Here is a 23,202-nt window from a genome sequence, read left to right on the forward strand (position 1 = left end):
CGGCCCTGGGCCTATCCAGAGTTAGGAGAATAACCCCACCCAATGGTTCCTGTGTTTGTCTCTTGACAGCCTACAATTCCCGACATGCGTGGCGGCTGTTTATTCCTTGGGAGTGTTACAGGCGCCGACTTATTGCTGGGATCTCTAGTCATTTCGTATACTTTTGGGGGTTGGCTTTCTCTTAACGGTACTGGAGGTGAGCTCCAGAAAGAAAAAAAAAAGTAGCATTTAAACCTCTCCCTTCTGTCCGCGCGCACCGGGTCGGGTTCCTGGGCGCGCGAGGGCGGAAGTGGTGGTGGCCGGCGCGGCCGGAAGTTCAGATCAGCTGATGGGGGAGGCGGCGCCGCAGCCTCTAGGAGGCCCCGGCTGCCGAGCGCTTCGTCCGGGCCCTGAGTCTCCGAGTCTGGCCGCGATCCCGGTTTACACCTAGCAGTTGGGCAAGGCCCCGTCCCGTATCTCTTCCAGGCCTGATATCCTCGCCCGGCACGGCCGCCCTGAGCGCCCCGGCCACCCCCAGCCCCGGCTCGCCCCTCAGGCCCCGGGCCTCCCCACAGTCCCCGGCCGGCGGCCCAGGCCCCGGATCCGCGGGGGGAGACCCGGCTCCGGGGGGTGCGGGCCCCATGGAGCTGATGTTCGCCGAGTGGGAGGACGGAGAGCGCTTCTCTTTCGAGGATTCGGACCGCTTTGAGGAGGATTCGCTCTGTTCCTTCATCTCCGAGGCTGAGAGCCTCTGCCAGAACTGGCGGGGATGGCGCAAACAGTCAGCGGGGCCCAATTCCCCCACTGGCGGCGGTGGCGGAGGTGGCAGTGGCGGTACCAGAATGCGAGGTGAGAGAGTGGGCTGGCCGTGCCCCAGCCTTTCTCTGGAGCTGTCCCTGCTTAGAGCTGTCCCAGACCGGGAGCTGTCCCAAGCTTAGAACGGACTTCAGGACTCGCTTTTCCGGTCTTCCTGCGGCTGCTTTCTCCACACCTGCGTGTGTGTGTGTGTGTGTGTTGGAGTGATGACTGGGGAATCCTGAGTTGGATAGGATTAAACAACAGAAAGTAGATCGTTTGTCGTTCATTGGCCTTAGAAATAGGGTAAAGGGGAATTTCCACTTTGACTTGGGAGTACTTATCCAGTTCAGCCTGAGGCAGGGCAGAAAATAGAAATGAATATGAGTAGGGGGCGGATTGTGGAGAAGTGACCACTTGAAGTGACCACCTGAGGTGTCACCCCATTGCAAAGTGCACTTGGAGCTGCTTCTTCAAGGTGATGATCTCTCATCCCAGCTGCACCAAGAAGGGATTCCATCCAGAGGAAAGTGGAGGTGAACTGGCTGGTGAGACCAGATGTCACATAGGTTTAGATCAGAGGCTTGGTTCCTGGCCGTGTTGAATACCAGTCAGAAACCATGGCTGGGACCAGTGTATTAAAACCTTAGATTTCCATCACCTGGAGCCTGGGGAGGAGTGTAGATACTTGTCTCCGGAGTCTCATGAAACATTCTTGTTTTCACTTGAGTTTCTTCCACCCTTGGGTCTTTCAGTGAGCTAACTGATTAATGCTGTGAAGGATTTTGTTTTTATTAAAGAGGATAGAAGAGGAGAGTCATGGTAACAGAAGTCCTGCAGGCTCAGGACTCAGTACATTCTTTCTTTGCCTTCCTCAAGGCTCAGTTTTGTCCTGGGCTTCACTAGAAGTGGACTTTTTTCACCAGTTGAGGGGTTTAATTTGTGATTCTACTCTGGACATTCTAAGGTCCTGTTTTTCAAACTGCCCTGCAGAGATTTCCAGCACTCCTTAGGGAAAGAGAGAAACTTACATGTGTCACTACTTAGAAGTGATAATATTTATCTTCACTTAGATACCATATGCCCTATACACACACACACACACCCACGCACGCACGTGCACGCCTGGCAGTTTCACTGTGGGTCTTCTGTGGCTGCTCTGCTTCTTTCATATTTGCATGTGTGGGTAGTCTTGGGGCTTAGAGCTCCCTCATTTTGAGGGAAATAACTGAAGATGGTGAAGATTTTTAAAATATTATAAATCAACTATACTCTAATTTAAAAAAAGTTTTCAACATGTTGGTATCTTCTTGAACAGGTTAAAATCTAGGAAAGCACGTCATTTCCACCCCTCCCCAACCCAACCCTTTTTCAGTCACTGACTGAAAGGACCAAAGGAAACTAACTTTTTTAGAAAAGTTCTTTCAGCTCCATCATTTTCTTTTTTTTCCCCCCATCATTTTCTAATACGTGTTTTAATCTATCAGTTTAGTGAAATATGCAGTTTTTTGTATCTTTTTGATTAAAACTGTGTCACACTTTGAATGGTAACTACATTCGACTCCAGGTGATTCCAGGAACAGCAGTCCGGTTACCTTAGGATAACCCCTTCCCAATCCCCCACCCCAGGGCGTTTGTTGTGGAAAGCCAGGGTTCAAGTGTGCCAAAGAAAGGGCAGACTCTCTTGCTTCTGGAGTCTCCTCTGTTGAACTCTTCTGGGTTCTGGACTGCCTTTCCTCCTTAGGTGGAGGCATGGAGTCATTTAGAGAAAAAGGATAGTTAAAAAAAAAAAAAAGCAATTAGAGAAGAGAATGGCAGGTGAGCTATATTAACAGTGTAATATGAATCTAAACTGCTAGGTATACGGGAAACTAGATGCCAAGCCAAGTGAGACTCATTACTTTCTGGGACCTGTTTGGACCTTTCTGGAACACACCTGTTTGGCCAGGAGTTTCTGGGACATCCCAGGCATCTTCCAGCAGGCTGTTACCAGGGGATTGTTTAGCTCCCTTTCCCCAGAAAGAGTCTTAAGGGTTAATGTATCCTGACGGAGGGGGTCCCTTGGTTTTTCATCCAGATGTCCTCCTTTCATAGAGAAAGTGGGGGACCCCAAGATGTGGCACTGGCGTCGGTGCTGAATAATCTTGGCCCTTTTCATTTCCCTTCCTCTTTCTCCTCTCCTTGACCTTTGTTTCCATAGATGGACTGGTGATCCCACTGGTGGAGCTGTCAGCAAAGCAGGTGGCATTTCATATCCCCTTTGAAGTGGTGGAGAAAGTTTACCCCCCAGTGCCTGAGCAGCTACAACTCCGAATTGCTTTTTGGAGCTTCCCTGAGAATGAAGAAGATATTCGGTGAGGCTAAAGGAGTGACGTGGAGGGGTGGGGCCCTGAAGTTCTGCACTGTGTGCTGGGCTTCCCAAGGAACAAAAGAGATGCTGTGCTTGGGGCTATGGTAAAAAGACCGCAGGGGCAGGGAGTGCCTGGGATTTTCCCCAAGAGGGTGTAACACTGGGGAGAGTGCCCAGGGCAGGGCAGTCTCTGACAGGGTCTGTAGAAGGGTATTTGATACACATGGCCATGTCCTCTTCTTCACTCCCAGACTCTATTCCTGCCTGGCCAACGGCAGTGCGGATGAGTTCCAGCGAGGGGATCAGCTGTTCCGCATGAGGGCTGTGAAGGACCCTCTGCAGATAGGTACGGGTCCTGTCCTGCATTGTGGTACTTCTGGCTCCTCCCTTTCCCTGTGTTAAGAATTCAGGAACTACTGCAAGAAGCTGGAGCGGGTTGTCTAAATAACCACAGGTTCAAACGCAGAGGCCTGTGTCTTGGCGGCTCTCCCTGACCATACCCATGTTTCTTCCCAGGGTTCCACCTGAGTGCTACAGTGGTGCCACCTCAGATGGTGCCCCCCAAAGGAGCCTACAACGTGGCTGTGATGTTTGACCGCTGCCGGGTCACTTCCTGCAGCTGCACCTGTGGTGCTGGGGCCAAATGGTGCACCCATGTCGTGGCCCTCTGCCTCTTCCGCATCCACAACGTGAGGCCCTCCCCATTTACCCTGGCCCTATCCTCTGCTCCATCTCCTCCTCCTCTGCTGCATCCCTGGCCACAGTGTGAACCCCTTCGCCTCCCGGACTCTGCCTCTCTGTCCCCAGTTCCGGTGTCGGCAAGTCTTTCCTCAGATTGTTTCACTTCTCTCGATGCTCCCTTCAGGCTTCTGCAGTCTGCCTTCGGGCCCCCGTGTCAGAGTCCCTGTCTCGGCTGCAGAGGGACCAGCTGCAGAAATTTGCTCAGTACCTCATCAGTGAGCTCCCACAGCAGGTGAGGAAGGTTGGCACACCCTTCTCCAACCAGCTCTAGGGCTGCACATCAGCCTTCCTGTGAGGCCCTGGCCTCCTCGGGTCACTTCTGCCTTTGTGTCCCTTTCTCCGGACAGATCCTCCCCACAGCCCAACGTCTCCTGGATGAACTCCTCTCCTCCCAGTCAACAGCCATCAATACAGTGTGTGGAGCCCCGGGTGAGTGTGGTGAGGAAGAAGGGTAGCAGGAAGAAAGCAAGCTGGGGGTGCAGAGCGCCACTTAATAAAAAGGCAGATCCAAGCCCCTGCCTCCAGGTGACTGACTCCTTGTTACCCCCAGACCCCACAGCAGGACCCTCCGCCTCCGACCAGAGTACATGGTATTTGGATGAATCGACACTAACCGACAACATCAAGAAGACACTGCACAAGTTCTGCGGCCCCTCCCCTGTGGTGTTCAGGTAAACCAGATCTCTTTGTGCCATGTCTGTGGTGGGAGGGGCGCTTCCTTCAGGCTGTGGACAGATCCTTGGTTTTGTCAGTGCCCGCCTCCCCACCTCTCTTCCCTGTGTCGGTTCCTTGCCTGGTACAGAGGAGACGTCACTAGTGAAATCAGCGGGTGATGAGAATTTTATGTAGTCGCAGAGTGGTCTGTCCTCAGGTAGAGCACACATTATTTTTCTTCCTTTCAGCAACTGGGAAACTGAGGCAGAGAGCGATTAAGAATTTTTGTCAGGGTCATACTTTTCCCCTGTACTTTATGTTTTGACCCCTTTTGTGTCAAAGTTCTGTTGCTCTTTCACCTGCTTTATTCAGCCCCATCTTAGGGTCATCATTTTCCACTCTGCGACTTTCACAGTGATGTGAACTCCATGTATCTGTCTTCCACGGAGCCTCCGGCCGCCGCGGAATGGGCATGTCTGCTGCGCCCTCTGAGGGGCCGCGAGCCAGAGGGTGTCTGGAACTTGCTTAGCATAGTGCGGGAGATGTTCAAGCGAAGGGACAGTAATGCTGCCCCCTTGTTGGAAATCCTCACTGACCAGTGCCTCACCTATGAGCAGGTAATTCTCCCAGAGCCAGGTAACCCCATGCTGGTTCATGCTCTCCCTTTCTCAACCGCAACCCCTTCTTGCTGACAGGGACACTGGAGTGGGCTACTCTGTCTTTCTCCAACTTAGTAGGTTCATCTCAGAGCCCTCTTTGTTTCCAGATAACAGGCTGGTGGTACAGCGTACGCACCTCAGCCTCTCACAGCAGTGCCAGTGGGCACACAGGCCGGAGCAATGGGCAGTCCGAGGTGGCGGCCCATGCCTGTGCCAGCATGTGTGACGAGATGGTCACCTTATGGAGATTAGCCGTGCTGGACCCCGCGCTCAGCCCTCAGCGGTGAGTCTCCCCCAAGGCTCACCACGGTCCGGAGGCGGCCCAGCCCTGGATGACCCAGCTTTCATCTCATGCACACACACATACTGCTCTTCTAGTCCTAGGGAGATGGGAGGTGCTGAGCATTAGGTTTCCAGTGACTTATGAGTCCTTTTCCTGAGAGGCTTTCTTCCTTCCCTTCCATAAGTAGCCTACTTTCCCAAATCCCTGAGTGTTCAAGTGATGTCTGTGGGGCTAGCTCAAGAAGCGCTTCCCAGGGTCCTTCCCTGTAACCCGCTTTGGGGTACATCATCTCCCCCTCTGCACCCCTCCCTCCTTGGTACAGAGTGTAGCCCCCCCCACCTCCCAGCAACCTGCCCCCTCTTTGTCCCCACAGCCGCCGGGAACTGTGTGTGCAGCTGCGCCAGTGGCAGCTGAAGGTGATTGAGAACGTGAAGCGGGGACAGCACAAGAAGACCCTGGAGCGGCTCTTCCCTGGCTTCCGGCCGGCGGTGGAGGCCTGCTACTTCAACTGGGAAGAGGCCTACCCACTGCCCGGTGTCACCTACAGCGCCACTGACCGGAAGCTGGCCCTGTGCTGGGCCCGAGCCCTGCCCCCTCGGCCAGGCGCCTCACGCACTGGGGGCCTGGAAGAATCCCGGGAGCGGCCCCGGCCTCTTCCTGCCGAGCCAGCTGTGCGGCCCAAGGAGCCGGGGGCCAAACGCAAGGGATTGGGTGAGGGGGTCCCCGCATCACAGCGGGGTCCCCGCCGCCTCTCGGCTGAGGGGGGAGATAAGGCACTGCATAAGATGGGTCCAGGTGGGGGCAAAGCCAAAACACTGGGTGGGGCTGGCTGTGGGGGCAAGGGCTCAGTGGGCAGTGGGAGCAAGCGGCGGCTGAGCAGTGAGGACAGCTCCCTGGAGCCGGATCTGGCTGAGATGAGCCTGGACGACAGCAGCCTGGCCCTGGGTGCAGAGGCCAGCACCTTCGGTGGATTCCCTGAGAGCCCGCCACCTTGCCCCCACCCTGGTGGCTCACGAGGCCCTTCAACCTTCCTTCCTGAACCTCCAGATACTTACGAAGAAGATGGTGGCGTGTACTTCTCAGAAGGGCCTGAGCCTCCCACAGCCTCTGCTGGCCCCCCTGGCCTGTTGCCCAGGGAGCTCTGTACCCGGGACGACCTCCCTTCCACAGACGAGAGTGGCAATGGACTCCCTAAAACCAAAGAGGCAGCCCCTGTGGTTGGCGAGGAGGATGACGACTACCAGGCATACTATCTGAATGCCCAGGATGGGGCTGGGGGCGAGGAAGAGAAGGCTGAGGGTGGGGCTGGGGAGGAGCACGACCTGTTTGCTGGACTGAAGCCGCTGGAGCAGGAGAGCCGCATGGAGGTGAGGGGACTTGGACAGAACTCTGAGGGTGCCCCGTGGCCATAGCCGGGAGAGGGACCATCAGCCTCTGTGTGGGAGTTACAGGACTGTTGTGCGATGGTTAGAATCCTGTAGCAGGCTCCTCACTGGCCTTGCTGCCTGCAGTCCTTTTTCTTCTCTCTATGCTGATTTTCCTGGCATGTTTAGATTGTGTCACTCTGCTGCTTTAACTCTTCAGTGGATTCCCATTGCCCTTAGGGTGAAAATGAAGGTCCTTGGCATGGCCTGCAAGGCTTCACTTCTGATCTTTGCCTGCCTCTCCAGCTTCATCTAGCTACTGTCGTACTATACTCAGTTGAACCGTTCCTGTAGCTTTCCATGCTCTCTTATATCCGTACTTGTGCATGGATTGGTCTGTCTGTCTGGAGTGTTTTTCCCTCATCTGGTTAGCCCCTGTTCCTTCTTCATGCCTCAGAGATCTTAGAGATTATGTCCTCTGGAAGGTCTTCTCTGAAACTGCCCCAGGTCCAAGTGAGGTATCCTCCCCATCTGCTCCCCTCTGGACCTTTCCCAATAGTAGCTGGCTGCACACCTATTTGTGTTTGTCTGTCTATGTTTCTAACTGGCTATGAGTTTCTGGTAGGACTGGCACAGCGCCCAGTGGGTAGTTGGTGCTCATGGGAGATTTGCTGCCTGAGTGAGTGTGGTGTCCTGCCCCTCGGGAGCATTAGAGCTTCAGCACATCTGTTGCCCATGTCCTTTTTCCAGATACTGTTTGCCTGTGCTGAGGCCTTGCATGCACATGGCTACAGCAGTGAGGCCTCCCGCCTCACTGTGGAACTTGCCCAGGACCTGCTAGCCAACCCGCCTGACCTCAAGGTAGAGCCGCCCCCTGCCAAGGTGAGAGAGATCCCTCCCTTTTCCCTCCGCAGTCACCCCAACCCTCTCCCACACCCCCAGGCGAGAGTCTCCTTCTCCCTCCACCAAGGTGAGTCAGACTCATCCGCCTGCCTCCTTGTGCTTCCCTCATTAGGGCAAGAAGAATAAGGTATCTACAAGCCGTCAGACCTGGGTGGCTACAAACACACTGACCAAGGCAGCTTTCCTGTTGACAGTGCTGAGTGAGCGTCCAGAGCACCACAACCTGGCCTTCCGAGTGGGCATGTTTGCCTTGGAGCTCCAGCGGCCCCCAGCTTCTACCAAGGCCTTGGAGGTCAGAGATTCTGTCTGGACCTTGTATTGCCATCTCCTTAGAGCCTTGCACCTTGTTATCCACGGAGGTATTAGTGGTCTGAGCTCCTCCCTGTGCCCTCAGGTGAAGCTGGCGTATCAGGAGTCTGAGGTGGCCACTCTGCTTAAGAAGATCCCTCTGGGTCCAAGTGAGATGAGTACTGTGCGCTGCCGGGCAGAGGAACTTCGTGAGGGGACACTCTGTGATTATCGGCCAGTTTTGCCTCTCATGTTGGCCAGTTTCATCTTTGATGTTCTTTGTACTCCAGGTATGATGCCTGACTCTACAGAAAGTGGGGAACTGGGGCAGGGTAGCTTTCTCTAAGGAGAAACCAAGGGCCCCAAGGGCTTTGAGTTCCCTTTAAGACACAACGGGCAGCTTCTTGGAAGGATCTAGAATGATGAACATCTTGGGTTTCTTCCCTTTTATTCTGTCCCATGTTACTTCTGTCTACATAACTTACCCTAACTTTTATCCAGTGGTTTCTCCCACGGGTTCCCGACCCCCAAGTCGCAACTGGAACAACGAGATGCCCGGGGACGAGGAGCTGGGATTTGAAGCAGCAGTTGCTGCCTTGGGTGAGTCTGTCAGTGTCTTGAACCCATATGTGAGCTAAGCCTGGCCCAGGCCTTGAAGGGCGTTGAGACATGGGCCCTGTGTGGTAAGGGGAAAGCTAGCATAAGATGTAGGGCCTACAAGACTATCAAGAATTTAGGGCAAAAACATATGCTATAAACACTGGATGTTACAAGGACAGCAAAATTGAACTCTAGGGTAAGGCTCTAGGAAGGGGATAGAGTATGGGATATGGGTTAAAGGATCCCTTAAGTTCCAGGTAGGTGGACAAAACACTGTGAATAAAGACACGGGGGCAGTCAAGTCTTCATGAGAGTGAGGAGCCTAGCTTCTCTGAAGTGATGGATATATCAGGACAGTAGAGGGGCCAAACTGTGAAAGCCTCAGAAAGCAGGCCAGAGTTTAGGCAATGGGCACCTTCCATAGGGAATATGGGTTGAACCAGAACTCCTTACTTCACACGCTGGTGGCTGGGAGCCCTGTCTTAAGAGTTATGGCCACTCACAACCCCCTGGGCGCCTCTTTTCTCACAGGTATGAAGACAACAGTGAGTGAGGCAGAGCATCCCTTGCTATGTGAAGGCACACGTCGGGAGAAGGGTGACCTGGCACTGGCACTAATGATCACTTACAAAGATGACCAGGCCAAACTCAAAAAGGTAAGGGACTGAGGTACTAGGTTTTTAACAGGCAAAGAGAGCAAAGTTTACTACCTTTTTCAGGGGTCTCCAGTATGATGAGAAAAGGGGCTATTCTTTAAGGAGATAACTGGGAAATCTTGGAACACCTCGTCAGGAACATGAGAGACCATTGGTTCTTATAGGAATGCTTGGGCTTGAGGTGGAAGAAGAGAAGAGGGTATAAAGTTGTTCATTCATTCATTCATTTCAATATTTATTGAATATGAATATACTCAGTCCTATGATCAGTTTTACAGGGCATACCAAGACATGTAAGCCAGCCCCTCTCTTCTAGAAGGTTCTTCTGTGGAGGAAAGCCTTCCTGAGGAGGAAATTTTAAGCTGCTACAAGGAGAAAGAAAAGTAATAGAAGACAGGAGATAAAGGTCCTCCTGTCACCACTTCTTTTTCAGATCTTAGACAAACTCTTGGACCGAGAGAGCCAGACGCATAAACCACAGACACTGAGTTCGTTCTATTCATCCAGCCGCCCGGCCACAGCCAGCCAGAGGTCTCCTTCAAAGCATGGGGGCCCATCTGCCCCAGGGGCCCTGCAGCCTCTGACCTCAGGCTCTGCAGGGCCTGCTCAGCCAGGGAGTGTGGCAGGGGCTGGGCCAGGCCCCACTGAGGGCTTCACAGAGAAGAATGTGCCTGGTGAGGTGGGGGCACTGGGCAGGGGGGATGAATGGTCTGGAGCCATGTTGGGTCCCCCTTTCCCAGGCTCATCCCGGTGTCCTATTTTCCCGATGTAGAGAGTTCCCCACATTCCCCCTGTGAGGGTCTTCCACCTGAAGCAGCTCTGACGCCAAGGCCAGAGGGGAAGGTTCCCAGCCGCCTGGCACTTGGCAGCCGTGGAGGCTACAATGGACGGGGCTGGGGCTCACCAGGGCGGCCTAAGAAGAAGCACACAGGTATGACAACCCGTGGGATGACGTGGAGGGAAGGATATTCCTGAAGGTTGGAGTCTAACTTCTGGAGCAGATGTCTGAGACTGACTTGTCTGGTGGGTTAGGCATGGCCAGCATTGACAGCAGCGCCCCTGAAACAACGTCGGATAGCTCCCCAACCTTGAGCAGGAGGCCGCTGCGAGGGGGCTGGGCCCCCGCCTCCTGGGGTCGAGGACAGGACAGTGACAGCATTAGCAGCTCTTCCTCAGACTCCCTTGGCTCCTCGTCCTCCAGTGGAAGTCGCCGGGCCAGTGCTAGTGGAGGGGCCCGGGCGAAGACTGTTGAAGTTGGCAGGTCAGTGGGAAGAAATAAATACCCTTCTCTTCTGCCCTGGCCCACCCCGGGAGCCACATCCCTAGGGCAATGCAACCAGTCCCCGTCAGTGTCCTCACTTACCCTGGTTTTCTCCAGCCCCCCTGGACACCCATTTCAGAGAAACCCCAATCCCCGTCCCTACCCCATTGCCCCTTCAGGTACAAGGGCCGCCGTCCCGAGAGTCATGCCCCCCATGTACCCAATCAGCCATCAGAGGCAGCTGCACACTTCTACTTCGAGCTGGCGAAGACAGTGCTGATCAAGGCAGGGGGCAACAGCAGCACTTCCATTTTCACACACCCATCTTCCTCAGGGGGCCACCAGGGTCCTCACCGTAACCTGCACCTTTGCGCCTTTGAGATTGGGCTTTATGCCCTTGGCCTGCACAACTTTGTTTCTCCCAACTGGCTCTCACGTACTTACTCTTCCCACGTTTCCTGGATTACAGGTAAATCCAGTATCTTTTGATTTGGGTATGGGAAGGGAATTAATGCATGGTGATAAGAGCCTTATCCTTGTGGTTACTGACCTGATAGGAGAGATGCCATTCCCATTCCCACTGCCTATGTTAACCACATTCTGCCCTGCTCTCCTTTTCCTGAAGGCCAGGCAATGGAGATCGGCAGTGCAGCCCTGACTATCCTGGTGGAATGCTGGGATGGGCACCTGACGCCCCCTGAGGTTGCGTCCCTGGCTGACAGGGCGTCACGGGCACGAGACTCCAACATGGTGAGGGCAGCGGCGGAACTCGCCCTAAGCTGCCTGCCTCATGCCCATGCGTTGAACCCCAATGAGATCCAGCGGGCCCTGGTGCAGTGCAAGGAGCAGGTATTTCTATATGCGATTGGGGACCTGCTTTGGGACATCCGGGCAGGAAGGTTGGGCATGGAAAAAACTGATGGCCCAGGTCTTGATTTCACAATCCTGGCATTCATGAACTATCTGATTGGTCCTCTCATGGTGACAGCTGACATAGTAATGTGCTTTAATATCCATTACATCCTTTACAACTCTAAGGATAGGACTATTCCTATATTAGAGAGATTATCTCTAGTATATTATCTAGATTATCTCCACTGGGGGTGGAGTCCTTGGGGAAGGCCTGAGGGAGATGATGGGAGTTGGCTGGAGGTAGCTAAATCAGGTTGGAACTGGGACTGCAACTTGGGTCTTGACTTCTACTGGTCAACAGAGATTTGTTCATTGTCTATGTGAAGCATTCACTGCTCTGACACTGACTCTGAACATTGGCTCTGACCTTGGCTGCCTCCCCAGAACCAGCCAACTCTGAAGACATCAGAATTTGTCATCTAAAACTGTCCCTGAGTAAAGCCCTCCATCCTTAACCCTCTTTGTCCCTCCCTTTCAGGATAACCTGATGTTGGAGAAGGCCTGCATGGCAGTGGAAGAGGCGGCTAAGGGTGGGGGCGTATACCCCGAAGTGTTGTTTGAGGTTGCTCACCAGTGGTTCTGGCTATATGAGCAAACAGCAGGTGGCTCATCCACAGCCCGTGAAGGGGCTACAAGCTGTAGTGCCAGTGGGATCAGGGCAGCTGGGGAGGCTGGGCGGGGGCTGCCTGAGGGCAGGGGGGGCCCAGGGACTGAGCCGGTTACAGTGGCGGCGGCAGCAGTGACAGCAGCCACGGTGGTGCCAGTCATCTCGGTGGGGTCCAGCTTATATCCAGGTCCAGGACTGGGGCATGGTCATTCCCCTGGCCTGCACCCCTACACTGCTCTACAGCCCCACCTGCCCTGCAGCCCTCAATACCTCACCCACCCAGCTCACCCCGCCCACCCCATGCCTCATATGCCCCGGCCTGCCGTCTTCCCTGTGGCCAGCTCTGCATACCCGCAGGTGAGACCAGTGTTCTGCTGGGAGGCTGGGCATGTGGGGGAGCCCACCGGGGGCTCACAGGGGTTGGAGGAGGGCACTCTGGGAGGATGATAGGGCTGTCCCAGAGTCCTGGTGAGGGGGTGGGAGTCAGGGGACCAGCCCCACTACGCTCAAGAAATGCAGGGATGCCCAGGTCTGGGATGAACAGGAAGGAGCTCCATCCTAACACAATTTGGTTATCTTCCGTTTCTTCTCCCCACCTCTAGGGTGTGCATCCTGCATTCCTAGGGGCTCAGTACCCTTACTCGGTGACTCCCCCCTCACTTGCTGCCACTGCTGTGTCTTTCCCCGTCCCTTCCATGGCACCCATCACAGTACATCCCTACCACACAGAGCCAGGGCTCCCACTGCCCACCAGTGTGGCCTGTGAGTTGTGGGGACAGGGAACAGGTGAATGGAGGGGTGGCACGCTGGGCAGGGGCGGTGGGGAGGGAAGCCCTCTTGGGGCTCTGAGTTCCTCACGTGGCTTTCATCCTGCCCCCAGTGAGCACTGTCCATCCAGCTTCCACGTTTCCAGCCATCCAGGGTGCCTCACTGCCTGCCCTGACCACACAGCCCAGCCCTCTGGTGAGCGGGGGTTTTCCACCACCCGAGGAGGAGACCCACAGCCAGCCTGTCAACCCACACAGCCTACACCACCTGCACGCTGCCTACCGTGTCGGTGAGAGGAGGTCCCTTTCTGCACTCCCACCGGCTCTTTAGTGGCCCTTCCCCACCCTACCTCTTAGTTTGTTTACTGGGGGGTTGGGTGATAGGGTGAGGTAAGGGGTAGGGAATGGACCCTCACCACGGTCTCACCCTTTTCTCCCAGGAATGCTGGCACTGGAGATGCTGGGTCGCCGGGCACACAACGATCACCCCAACAACTTCTCTCGCTCCCCTCCCTACACTGATGATGTCAAATGGTTGCTGGGGCTGGCGGCAAAGCTGGGTAACACCTCCCCTCCCCAGGACCATTGTCCGCCCTCACCTGCTTCCCCAACCTTCCTATCCCAGACCTCCTTCCTAGCTCTTGCTCAGAGTTGAGGCCTTGGTCGGGTATGTGTGCGTGCGCGGGGGGCGGGGGGTGACCTCAGCTCCTGGGGTGGAGGGAGGCTCTCTGCCAGGCCAGAGCTGAGAGAGTAAAGCTGGGTCCCTAGGGCAGAGGTGGCCACCCCCGTCTCATGCCCCTCCCCCTGCCCCCCAGGAGTGAACTACGTGCACCAGTTCTGTGTGGGGGCAGCCAAGGGGGTGCTGAGCCCGTTTGTGCTGCAGGAGATCGTCATGGAGACGCTGCAGCGGCTGAGCCCTGCTCACGCCCACAACCACCTGCGTGCCCCGGCCTTCCACCAGCTGGTGCAGCGCTGCCAGCAGGCGTACATGCAGGTGACCACCTGGGCAGTACGGAGCGGGGTGAAACCCCTGGGCAGGCAGGGGGAGGGGCCTGCCTGTGCTCAGTGGCTCATCCTCCTCACCCCGTCCAGTACATCCACCACCGCCTGATTCACCTGACCCCCGCCGACTACGACGACTTTGTGAATGCCATCCGCAGTGCTCGCAGCGCCTTCTGCCTGACACCCATGGGTATGATGCAGTTCAACGACATCCTGCAGAATCTCAAGCGCAGCAAACAGACCAAGGAGCTGTGGCAGCGGGTCTCACTCGAGATGACCACCTTCTCCCCCTGAGTCTGGCCCCCCTAGGGCCCTATACAGGGACACAGGCCTGTGGCTATGGGGGCCCCTCACCAAGGGGGAATGAGTCTTGGCTGGACAGATCATCCCCACTCAGTTCCCCAGTAGCCCAGACTGGCAGCTGCTCTTGGGCTGTAGCTTGGGGCCAAGATGCCTCAGACCCTAGAAGCCTAGGGTTAGGGGAGACAGCCCTGTCTGGGAGCGGGCATTGGGTGGCCTCTGGTATTTATTTGGCATTTATAAATATATAAACTTTTTTTACTCTCGTCTGCCTGGGCCTCTCCCTTCTTTCCCTCCATGCGTGGATGAACCTTGAACTAGGGCAGAAGAAAAGTTGGATACTTCCTTTATTCTAGGTTTCTCCCACTCCAGCGAGGCAGACAAAACAGAAAAATAAGGACGTTTATTAAAGTCATTTCTAGCCCATAGCTAGGGCTCATACTCAGCTCTATGAGCCATCGTCCGACCTCATCCCCATTCAATGTGAATGACATTAGGGAGGCCGGGCCACAGGTAGATCCCATTGATCCCATGGTAAGGGGTCCTTCCCATAGCCAGTATAGATAGATACACTGCTGGGGATGAAGAGGGAAAGCACTGGATTAATACGTTCCTCTACCCCCTGCCTGGACCCTCTCATTCCCTCCACCTTTCAAGACCATGGGCCAAAGGTGCCTAGTACCATCTTGCAGGGTATCAAGGGAATCCCCTTTATTATACCCCAAAACTGGGAAAGGGATGCCCTACCCTTCTCAGCCATCCCAGGCCTAAAGGCCACTGAGGTAGAAGGGGGAGGGACCAGGCCACTCTAATCCCCTTGTGGGCCGCCCTGCTCTGGGCTTGCCCCTTAGGGAAGCAGGGGGCTTTTGCTGGTACAAGAGACTGATACATCAGCCCGAACTGGAATGCTGCAGTTCTCCTCGAAGCCATGAGGGCACCGGCTGTCCAAGCCGGCTCAGCAGCTTCGACAGCTCCAAATTGTGGTTCCGGAAAAAATCCGTAAGGAAAAGGCGGGACTAACAGGAGAAAAAATGAAGTCAGAATGGTAAGGAGTGGACAGGATCAGATCTCAGACATGAAGAGGGAAACCCTGTCCCTGGTTTTCCTTACCTCAGTGTCCATATCTGGGTACTTCCGGCCTTTGCTCTTGCCTAGACAACGAGTCTTGCCACCTTCAAGTCCCTGGCACCAGAATCCCTTATCTTCATCAAACCTGCTCAACAGGAAAAGGCCATGAAGTAACAGAAAAGAAATCCAGGCCCCATAAATGAGCACTACTATCTCTCCCAGCCCACAGGGACACATGCCTCTCCTTGCAAGACAGGTAAATTCATTTCTCTTCCAAACAGACATGGTCAACCGGCTTCCCCATTTCCCCCAGAGTCATCCTCCCCTGGGTCATGCTCTCCCACCTGAGGGTCCGTGTGTAGTTCAGAAAGGGTGTGATACCCAGGAACTTCTGGATGCTCTCCATTGAGGCAGCTGGGTTGGTACGCAGCTCTTGCCCATCCACAATCAGCAACTAAAGGGACAGGGATGTGGTTCCTTGTATGTTCCTTAGAAGCCACTGGGCTGACAGGAAAAGGAAGGGGACCCCCATGAGGGCTACAGGGGAACTGTACCTGTCCAGAGGGGTAGTAAGTCAGCCAGCGTTGTAGATGAGTGGAATAGTAGCCGGGGACAAGACAACGGTTTTGTAGGGAACGAAGTGCTGGAGGGGCCTGGGAGGAGGCTGAAATCACCTGGTAGAAGGTATAGTTCAGAGCAACTGGGTCTCCATGTGCTCGCTGATGCTGAAGGACAAGGAATAAGAAGGGAAAGAATTGGTGACCTGACAATTATTCTGCCTTTCCTCTTGGTCTGGTGAACAGACCCCTCCCCAAGGTGCTAGCTTACTTTCCCTACCCTCATTCCTTTCTGCCTCTCCAGCAGTCACCACCTCTCATGTTCTAATGTGTCCCTAGCTTCAGACTCACCTGGTACCAGGAGTACGCCCTGTCAGCAGGGTTGGTGAGCACAGTGATGATCTTGGCTCGTGGCAGGAGGGCAGCTCCCCGCCGTGGTACAACCTCTGAGTCAAAGTATGTGGCACTTTTTTCAAATAGGAAATCAGTGCTGGCATTGGAAGGGACAGGGAAGAAATCCATGTACCTAGGAAGTAGTAGAGAAGACAGGGAGACAATTTGCAGAGAGAAGGGGCCAGATGCCTGGGCTGGTGGAAGCAGGAATTGGGGGGTTTAACAGGAAAGGAATGTTCTGAGAAGCATCCCAGGTCTTACCAGTCAATGCCCTTGTGGTAATTAGGGCCGTTGAAGAACTGAATCTCCTCAAAGGTGCTGGGGCTAGGGAAACTGCTAGTCACAGCTGGGTGCAGGCTCAGGAAGAAGTGAATAGCTGTGGTCCCTAAATGGGAGAGAAAGTCCAGGCCATGGTGGGAGAGAATCCAGCTCAACAACATCAGCTTGAAGGAGGTCAGAAACAATCACTCTGGGTAGTAAAACACCCTTTGGCCAAACTAGAGCGAGAAAAGAAAAGCCAGAGAGAGGTCCAAGGAAGGGTTAAAATGGTTCTCAGCCTTGACTGTGTATCAGAATCACTTGTGGATCTTTAAAAAAACAACAATGACAAAAAAAAAGACGTAATTCTGATATACAACCAGGTTAAGAATCACTCAAAGGGACTTCCCTGGTGGTCCAGTGGTTAAGAATCTGCCTGACAATGCAGGGGACACTGGTTTGATTCTTGGTTGGGGAAGATCCCATATGTTGTGGAGCAACTAAACCTGCTAGCCATGCGTTCTAGAGACTGTGCTCCACAACAAGCCACAATGAGAAGACCACACATCACACTAGACAGCAGCCCCCTGCTCACTTGCTGCAACTAAAGAAAGCCCACACAGCAACGAAGACCCAGCACAGCCAAAAAAGTCACTCAAGGGACTGGATTAATGAGGGGTGGGTATGAGAAGGGAATTCCTTGGCCAGAGAATTCTCTGGATTTAAGGCAACAGAAATTGGCTAAGGATAATTCACCTGTCTTCTGGGGTCCCACAATGAGGAACTTGGGGAGCCGATCACAGGTTTTCTCCTTGGACCAGATATCTTTGTGCCTCTTGTCGTCACAGGGATTCTAAAGGTGAGGCCAATAATCAGATAATCTTTTCCTCAAAAGCCACCCCCATCATGTCTCTAGGTCAGCCTGAGCTCCACCTCTACCTGCCAAAGGGGGCTTCGCTCTTGAGGGAAGAGGTCAAAGTACTTTCGTGCGAGAGGGACAGGAGGAAGGGTCTGTAGGCGCAGCCTCGTCCAGCACTGGAGAAAGCGCACCAGGCTCTCAAAGGTGTACAGGCCCAGCCGATCATTTCCATAATTAGACAGATGGGTCATAAAGATGCTGATCTGAAAGGGGGTGCCTGCATGTCAGATTTGGAGAGCCTACCCCACTTCAAAAGTGGGCTTGGTGAGCAAAAGTCTCACCCTGCAAACACACTGGCTGTCCCATCTTCTAGCCCTTCCTCTCGGCACCTTACCGGATTAAGCAGCACTGTCAGAAAGAGTTCTCCACCTCGGATGCTCCGGTCGAGTTCACGAGAGCCTCCGGGATACTCATTATAGAAGATTGTGTGAGTGAAGAGGCCACATGTCTGCCGCGGCAGCACCTGAAGGGAAAAAACAACAACAGGGAGAGATAAGATTGGAAGGTAGAATGAGAACTAGATGAAGGACAGAAGACTTGAGGCATTTTAGGATTCCTTGAGTTTACAGAGGACAGCTTGAAGTTACAGCAATAAAGCTCTTGCTCTATGCATTGTGACTTTTCACCCCTCTACCCCCCGTTATTACGGATGAGCTTGGACAATGCAGGCTGGAGGCTGGGCGATTATGGGAGTTGATTCAGGTTTGTGCTGGGAGTCCCTCACCATAATGCCATTGTGAATGAAGCCACGGCGGTAGCGGGCAGGGCGGAGATGGGGATACTCCTCAGTGCTGGTCACCTGGATGCCCCACACAGATTTCCAGGCTTCATAGAGCTGTGTGTGGATGGGGTACACGCCGGAGTGGTGGGGGGCCACAGCATACCCCAGATCCGTGGGAATCCCATGCTCCTGGGAATGGGGCATAGACTCTCACCAGGACCTGGTGAGGTTTGGGGAGTAGAGGGTAAAGGGGGTGGGGATGCCTCCATAGAAAGAAAATAGGAAAGGACAAGGGAAGGGTACTCCGCTAGGGAAAGGTCGAAAAGGAAGCATTATCTTTGGGGAAAAGTATGGGGAAGAAATCCAAGGGTCTCACCAGAGCAAACTGTTTGTTGAGCCTCATCTGGTCAGCCAGCACGGAGCGATTGTGGAACAGATGTGGCTGCATGTGGCTCCACATGTGGGGGAACCACCAGAACTCTTGGCGGTGCTTCAGCAGCATGTCGTCCCCAGCATCCTCCTCCTCTGTCCCTATGACCACACACTGACCACTGACCAGAGCCAGTTAGGCTCTGGTACTCCTTTGTTCTGTACCTTTGTTCTGCTTTCCATCCTTGGGACAACATGGCTGACCTCTGCCCACCTAGGACTATTTTCCCCATTGCCAACCTGCCCTCCAGCCACCCATGCTAACCGAAATTCCCACCCACTGCTAGCTCCTCACAGCATTCTGACCCCAAACCTTGCCCCCTTTCTCCAACCTGTCTGCCCAGGAGGATGGACAGTGAAGGGACAGATCAAACTAAGACTGATATGCTGAAGGAACAGGCGAACGAGCTCACCAGTATGATAGAACTTGCCCGAGAAGCCCAAGTTGAAGGTGAAGTTGGGGACTAAGGTCCTGAGTTTGTTCTGGGTGGTCAACAGGGCCTGGGAAGAGTAGCAGGAACATGAGAAATCAGGAAAGAGCAATCTAAGGAGAAAATTGAGAAGTCGCATTCTTCTTGCCTGGAAAAGGGCAAGCTCCGAATCAAGGAAGGGAGTCTGAAAGGACAGAGCCTGAAACAGCTTCTAAGGAAAGAAATCTGAGTCAGGAAAAAGGAAGACTGACCTCAACATCAGCCACCTTCATGCGGGTACCTTCCTTGCCCACAAAGATGTCATCGATGTCTACCAAGATGTAACGGTCAAGGTCCAAGCAGAGGCGCTTGCCAGTGAGGTATGCAACGGCATCAACGAAAACTAGTTTGTGGAGCCAGAAGGAGAGGCCATGACCAAAGAGCACCCTCTGGATGCCGTCGTGAAGCCCCAGGTCCTGCACCACAGTGGGAAGCCGGGCCCGGCGAGGCACTGGTCCTGGCACAGGGGGCTCAGCCAGCCGAAGGCTGGCGAGAAGCACTGGTTCATAGGTACTATGGTTGGATTGGAAGATGGTCCAGTCATCACCGGGTAGTGGCCCAGGCTCCAGGCGGCTGGGACGTGTGAGATGCAGGAGTGGAGCTGTAGGATTCACTTGGTAGTCCCGAAGCCCCAAGTTTGAATGTAGAAAAAGCGGAAAGCCCTTGAGCTGGGCACTCAGTAGGCTATGCTCATGGGCTCGGAAAAAGCCAATGATGCCCACACCATACTCCACACAGTACCGGTCTAGTAGTTCCCGACTCCAGGCATCCAGGTTGACATACTTGAGCAGGTTCTCATAAATGACCAAGACATACCGGCCACGGGTATGATCAGTCAGTGTGGGCATGTCCCCTCGGCCAGGTGCCAGCTCAGTGCTATAACGAAAACGGCTAGACTCCAAGATGGCCACAATCTCCTGCCCTAGCTGCGAGTATGCACTCTCCACAAACACGAGGACCACGGGTTCAGTCCGCGCTGTCTCTGGAGGCCTGGGGGGCCGGGGTGGAACTGGAGGCCGTACAGGGCCAGGACCACCTGCCGCACCACTGCTGCAGTCTCCCAAGGGGAGGGGCATTGGTTCCTTGGCCTTGGGGCTGGTGGATACGTAGTAAGCCAAGAAGCCCATGGAGCCCAGACTGAAAGCAATCAGCAGCAGTATGAGGCGGTGCAGTTCCAGCTGCCGAGCTGGGCGTACCACCTTCCACAGCTTGAGCATGGCGGGGAGGTGAGGCAGGGATGGGGACCACCTCAGGGGATGGGAGGTAGGAGTTCTATAGGCTGAGGCTCTCTGGGAGGGTAGAAGGATATGAAGAGGGGACAGGGATTCCCGCAGGGTCAGCTCCCTGCAAAGGTGGAAACAAGTCCCCTTAGTATAGGGTAGAGGAGGTAGAAAGGGCAACAGGGGGAAACTGGACAGAGTTCATTGGTCTCAGGTCACCATGGCCCACTGGCCCATGCCTTCAGGATGCAAATCTAGTTAGGCTCCACCTTTGGTCTTGGTTGAGCTCCTCACATCAGATGTCAGAGTTCCTCACAACCTATAAGAAAAATTGGTGCATTACTTCTCTCCTTGAAACTGTAATTAATCCATCCACCCCCATTCACCCCATCTCTCTTACCTCCTGCTCACAGGATGGTTTGTTCTCCAAGAACAAGCTCCTGTAGAAGAACAACACAATCTGAGTCTCATCCCTTAGCTTCACAGACTGTTCCCTTTCTTAGAATGTTGTCTAAATTCTCCTCCCTGAACTAAGTTCAGAACTGAAGCAGTATATCCAAGGTCTGGAAGAGAACAAATCTCCCATCTGTAAGAGGCTATTTGGCCTCTTACTTTCAGAAGGCTGAAAATGAACCTGCTCTGAAAGGAGTTCCCAGCCTGTGACTGAGCAATTGGTCAGCCAGTAGGGGCTCTGGTCTTCCTGTGAAGAAGGGAAGGAAAGCCCCAGAAGTCCCATGTTCCAACGAAATATCAGATAAGAGGAAACTCGTGTGTCCGTTAATCTCCCTCATCTATCAAACCCAACATCTCAGACTAACAGCACTAACGAACTTGCAGTCAGGTGGACACTATGGTAGGCGAATTCAAGAGGAAAGACAAATGGTGCTAGCTAATCATTCTATCACCTTCCAAGCCCAGAACCTGAGGATTCTCTTCCCCACTCCTTGTGAAAAATTACCCACCCCTGCTCTTTACCTTATCTGTGCCAATGTCAGAAGGGGTGATAAAAATATAGCCCCAGAGCAGGCCACATCACTGGCACCTAAGAAAAGCTAGAGAGGTGAGACCAGAATCTGTCTCCCTATCCACTCTACTTCTCCTTCCTAACTTAGCCTGGATAGTACTACATCCTCATCCCTAAACAGATCAGAAGGGTCCTGAGCCAGCCTAGAGAGACATGAGGGATTGAGTCCTAGTACAGAAATAGAGCAAGCTTGAATAGGGCTGGGTGGCAGAGAGCAACAGGAGCGTAAGTAGTATCCAATCAATAACAGAGAAAGGAGAAAGTACCATCAGAGAATAGTTTTAAAGAGATCTACATTTCAGACTTTCTTCCTTAAGTAGACCAACTAGAAGCTTTACTGTCACTCTCCCCATCTTAATCATTTCTAATAAGGCCAGTGGCAGGCAATCTCTACCACTCACCCCCCACACATACACATCTTGGGGTGATTAAGCAGAGATGGGGGTCCTTCAGAATTGAGAAAGACAGTTTAAGAACAGTTCAGCTTTGGCTTGAGTAAAACCAACTGGCATGAAAAGACAACTGGGAAAGGCTCAAAATGGTGATGGGAAGGGGTGAATCCTAAGACCTAGAGGAAACTTTTTGGAGTAAACACAGTAGTGAGAAGAAATCACTGTAGAATGGAGGAAGTAGATACTGGGGGTGATCACTCATAATGTCAAGGATAATAGTTAACATTTACTTGGGGCTTACTCTTTGCCAGACATTCTTCTAAGAGCTTTCTCTATATTTAATGCTCACACCAGTCCTAAGAGGTAAGTAATATCCCCGTTTTACATATGAGTAATTTGAGGTCCAGAGAAGCTTAGTAACTTGCCCAGGATCACACAGCTCAGTCAGTGGAGGAACTGGGATTCAAAGTCAGACCTGTCAAGCTCCAGCCCTGCTCTTAACCACTGCATTTTAGCTTCGGACCTAGAAGAAGCAGCAATATTCAGAGAAGGGGTGATGAGAAAGTCCTGGGGGAGGGGGAGGGCGCGGGGTGGGATGATAAATACCGAAGCTGGACCACGGCCGGGGAGGGGTTGCTGAATGTGGGCGCAACAGCGGGAGGAGAGCAATTGAGGTGGGGGCTGAGGAAGGCAGGGGTGTGGGCCCCGCGTTGGGAGACCAGCAGTGCAGATGCCGCGGGAGGAGGGGGACCTAAGCAGCGACAGGGGCGTGGGGCGCTGGCACACAGGGGTCACAGACGGAAGGCCAAGCTGGGGGGAACGTGGGTTCACAGGTGTGTATAGAGAGAGTAGGGCGTGAAGCATTAAAGCGGAAAGAAGGGGCTAGGGGCGCGCGGAGGAGAGTCTGCGGTGACATCGGGGCGGGCGTCGGGCTGGAAGAGCCCCGAGGGGAGGAGGAGCCCGGGGCAGAGGGGACCAGCCAAGAGGAATGAGGCCACGACCAGGGCGGCCTGCGGAAGGGACAGGGGGAGGGGAGCGCGGGCCGCCCCGAGGGGCCGCCGGGGACGCCCCTGCGGGCGGTTTCGGTGGCCACACTGAAGGAAGTCTGTGAGAGGAGAGCTGCGGGGACCGTGGGTGGGGGCCACACTCTGAGCGGGGGTCTCCTCAAGGGCGGCTCACCCGGCGGACTGGGCGGCGTCCCCGCTGTCCCCGGGCTCCGCCACGTCCCGGGGCTGCCCGGCTTCCCTGCTCTCGGGGCCTCGGGCCGCGTCGCGGCGGCTCCGCCATCTCCGAGCGAACGTTCTGCCGCAGCCGGGCCCAACCACCGCTCCCACCGGGGGGAGGCGGCGCGCTGCCGCTCGCGGCCCCGCTCGGGTCCCCGCCGCCTCCGGGCCTGCCAGCCGCGCGGCCGAGGCGCCGGGCCGCTGAACGGAGTTCCCCAGCGCTCGGCTGAGCCGCGACCTCAGAGACAGCCGGCTCCGCGCGCCCCCGGCAGAGGCGCTCCCCTCCTTCCCGCGAGGTGGCACAACCTGGCGAGCGTCGCCGGCGCGGCTCCCGAGGCCGGGGCGGGCCGAGGGTGCGGGATCTTCCACTCGGCCCGGCGGAGGGGGGAGCCGGGCCGGCACACTGA

General features: G+C 54.6%; 2 protein-coding genes across 12 annotated transcripts; one reads left to right on the forward strand and one right to left on the reverse strand.

The window, feature by feature from the left end:
* Nucleotides 1-143: 143 nt before the first annotated feature.
* Nucleotides 144-14,387, forward strand: ZSWIM8 (zinc finger SWIM-type containing 8). 4 transcript variants are annotated; one of them, XM_043926502.1, is made up of 26 exons: nt 144-828; nt 2,975-3,128; nt 3,376-3,470; nt 3,641-3,813; nt 3,990-4,097; nt 4,213-4,294; nt 4,416-4,536; nt 4,935-5,136; nt 5,286-5,461; nt 5,835-6,828; nt 7,576-7,707; nt 7,841-8,020; nt 8,123-8,306; nt 8,518-8,616; nt 9,148-9,272; nt 9,706-9,946; nt 10,045-10,203; nt 10,305-10,533; nt 10,713-11,002; nt 11,159-11,382; nt 11,924-12,409; nt 12,655-12,838; nt 12,933-13,109; nt 13,260-13,379; nt 13,703-13,813; nt 13,912-14,387. In XM_043926502.1, the coding sequence occupies exons 1-26, from the start codon at nt 621-623 to the stop codon at nt 14,370-14,372; spliced, it is 5,715 nt and encodes a 1,904-aa protein (XP_043782437.1). In that variant the 5' UTR covers nt 144-620; the 3' UTR covers nt 14,373-14,387. The 4 variants fall into 4 exon arrangements, with proteins under 4 accessions (XP_043782437.1, XP_043782438.1, XP_043782439.1 ...); XM_043926503.1 differs by having other exon boundaries at nt 145-828; nt 12,655-12,814; XM_043926504.1 differs by having other exon boundaries at nt 148-828; nt 13,635-13,813.
* A 117-nt stretch (nt 14,388-14,504) lies between these two features.
* On the reverse strand, nt 14,505-23,149 carry NDST2 (N-deacetylase and N-sulfotransferase 2). Of its 8 annotated transcripts, XM_043926509.1 has the most exons (17): nt 22,752-23,147; nt 22,048-22,095; nt 20,557-20,596; nt 20,426-20,475; nt 19,149-20,280; nt 18,880-18,967; nt 18,414-18,568; nt 18,041-18,226; nt 17,651-17,779; nt 17,337-17,519; nt 17,154-17,250; nt 16,401-16,524; nt 16,098-16,272; nt 15,744-15,914; nt 15,534-15,643; nt 15,232-15,334; nt 14,505-15,137 (listed from the first exon to the last, which is right to left on the reverse strand). In XM_043926509.1, the coding sequence occupies exons 5-17, from the start codon at nt 20,151-20,153 to the stop codon at nt 15,012-15,014; spliced, it is 2,652 nt and encodes an 883-aa protein (XP_043782444.1). In that variant the 5' UTR covers nt 20,154-20,280; nt 20,426-20,475; nt 20,557-20,596; nt 22,048-22,095; nt 22,752-23,147; the 3' UTR covers nt 14,505-15,011. The 8 variants fall into 8 exon arrangements, with proteins under 8 accessions (XP_043782444.1, XP_043782448.1, XP_043782449.1 ...); XM_043926513.1 differs by having other exon boundaries at nt 18,041-18,151; nt 19,149-20,475; nt 21,998-22,095; nt 22,752-23,149; XM_043926514.1 differs by having other exon boundaries at nt 15,571-15,643; nt 19,149-20,475; nt 21,998-22,095; nt 22,752-23,148.
* Between the last annotated feature and the right edge of the window lie 53 nt (nt 23,150-23,202).

Source organism: Cervus elaphus, chromosome 15 (genome assembly GCF_910594005.1).
Source record: "Cervus elaphus chromosome 15, mCerEla1.1, whole genome shotgun sequence".
In the NCBI taxonomy this organism is placed as follows: domain Eukaryota; kingdom Metazoa; phylum Chordata; class Mammalia; order Artiodactyla; family Cervidae; genus Cervus; species Cervus elaphus.

Coding starts and splice junctions, on each gene's coding strand:
- ZSWIM8 (XM_043926502.1), top strand. CDS start 621: ATGGAGCTGATGTTCGCCGAGTGGGAGGACGGAGAGCGCTTCTCTTTC. Junction 8,021..8,122: donor CTTCTACCAAGGCCTTGGAG/GTCAGAGATTCT, acceptor CTGTGCCCTCAG/GTGAAGCTGGCGTATCAGGA. Junction 12,410..12,654: donor CCAGCTCTGCATACCCGCAG/GTGAGACCAGTG, acceptor CCCCACCTCTAG/GGTGTGCATCCTGCATTCCT.
- NDST2 (XM_043926511.1), bottom strand. CDS start 20,153: ATGCTCAAGCTGTGGAAGGTGGTACGCCCAGCTCGGCAGCTGGAACTG. Junction 18,569..18,879: donor GGGCAAGTTCTATCATACTG/GTGAGCTCGTTC, acceptor GTGTGGTCATAG/GGACAGAGGAGGAGGATGCT. Junction 16,273..16,400: donor TACCACAAGGGCATTGACTG/GTAAGACCTGGG, acceptor ACTACTTCCTAG/GTACATGGATTTCTTCCCTG.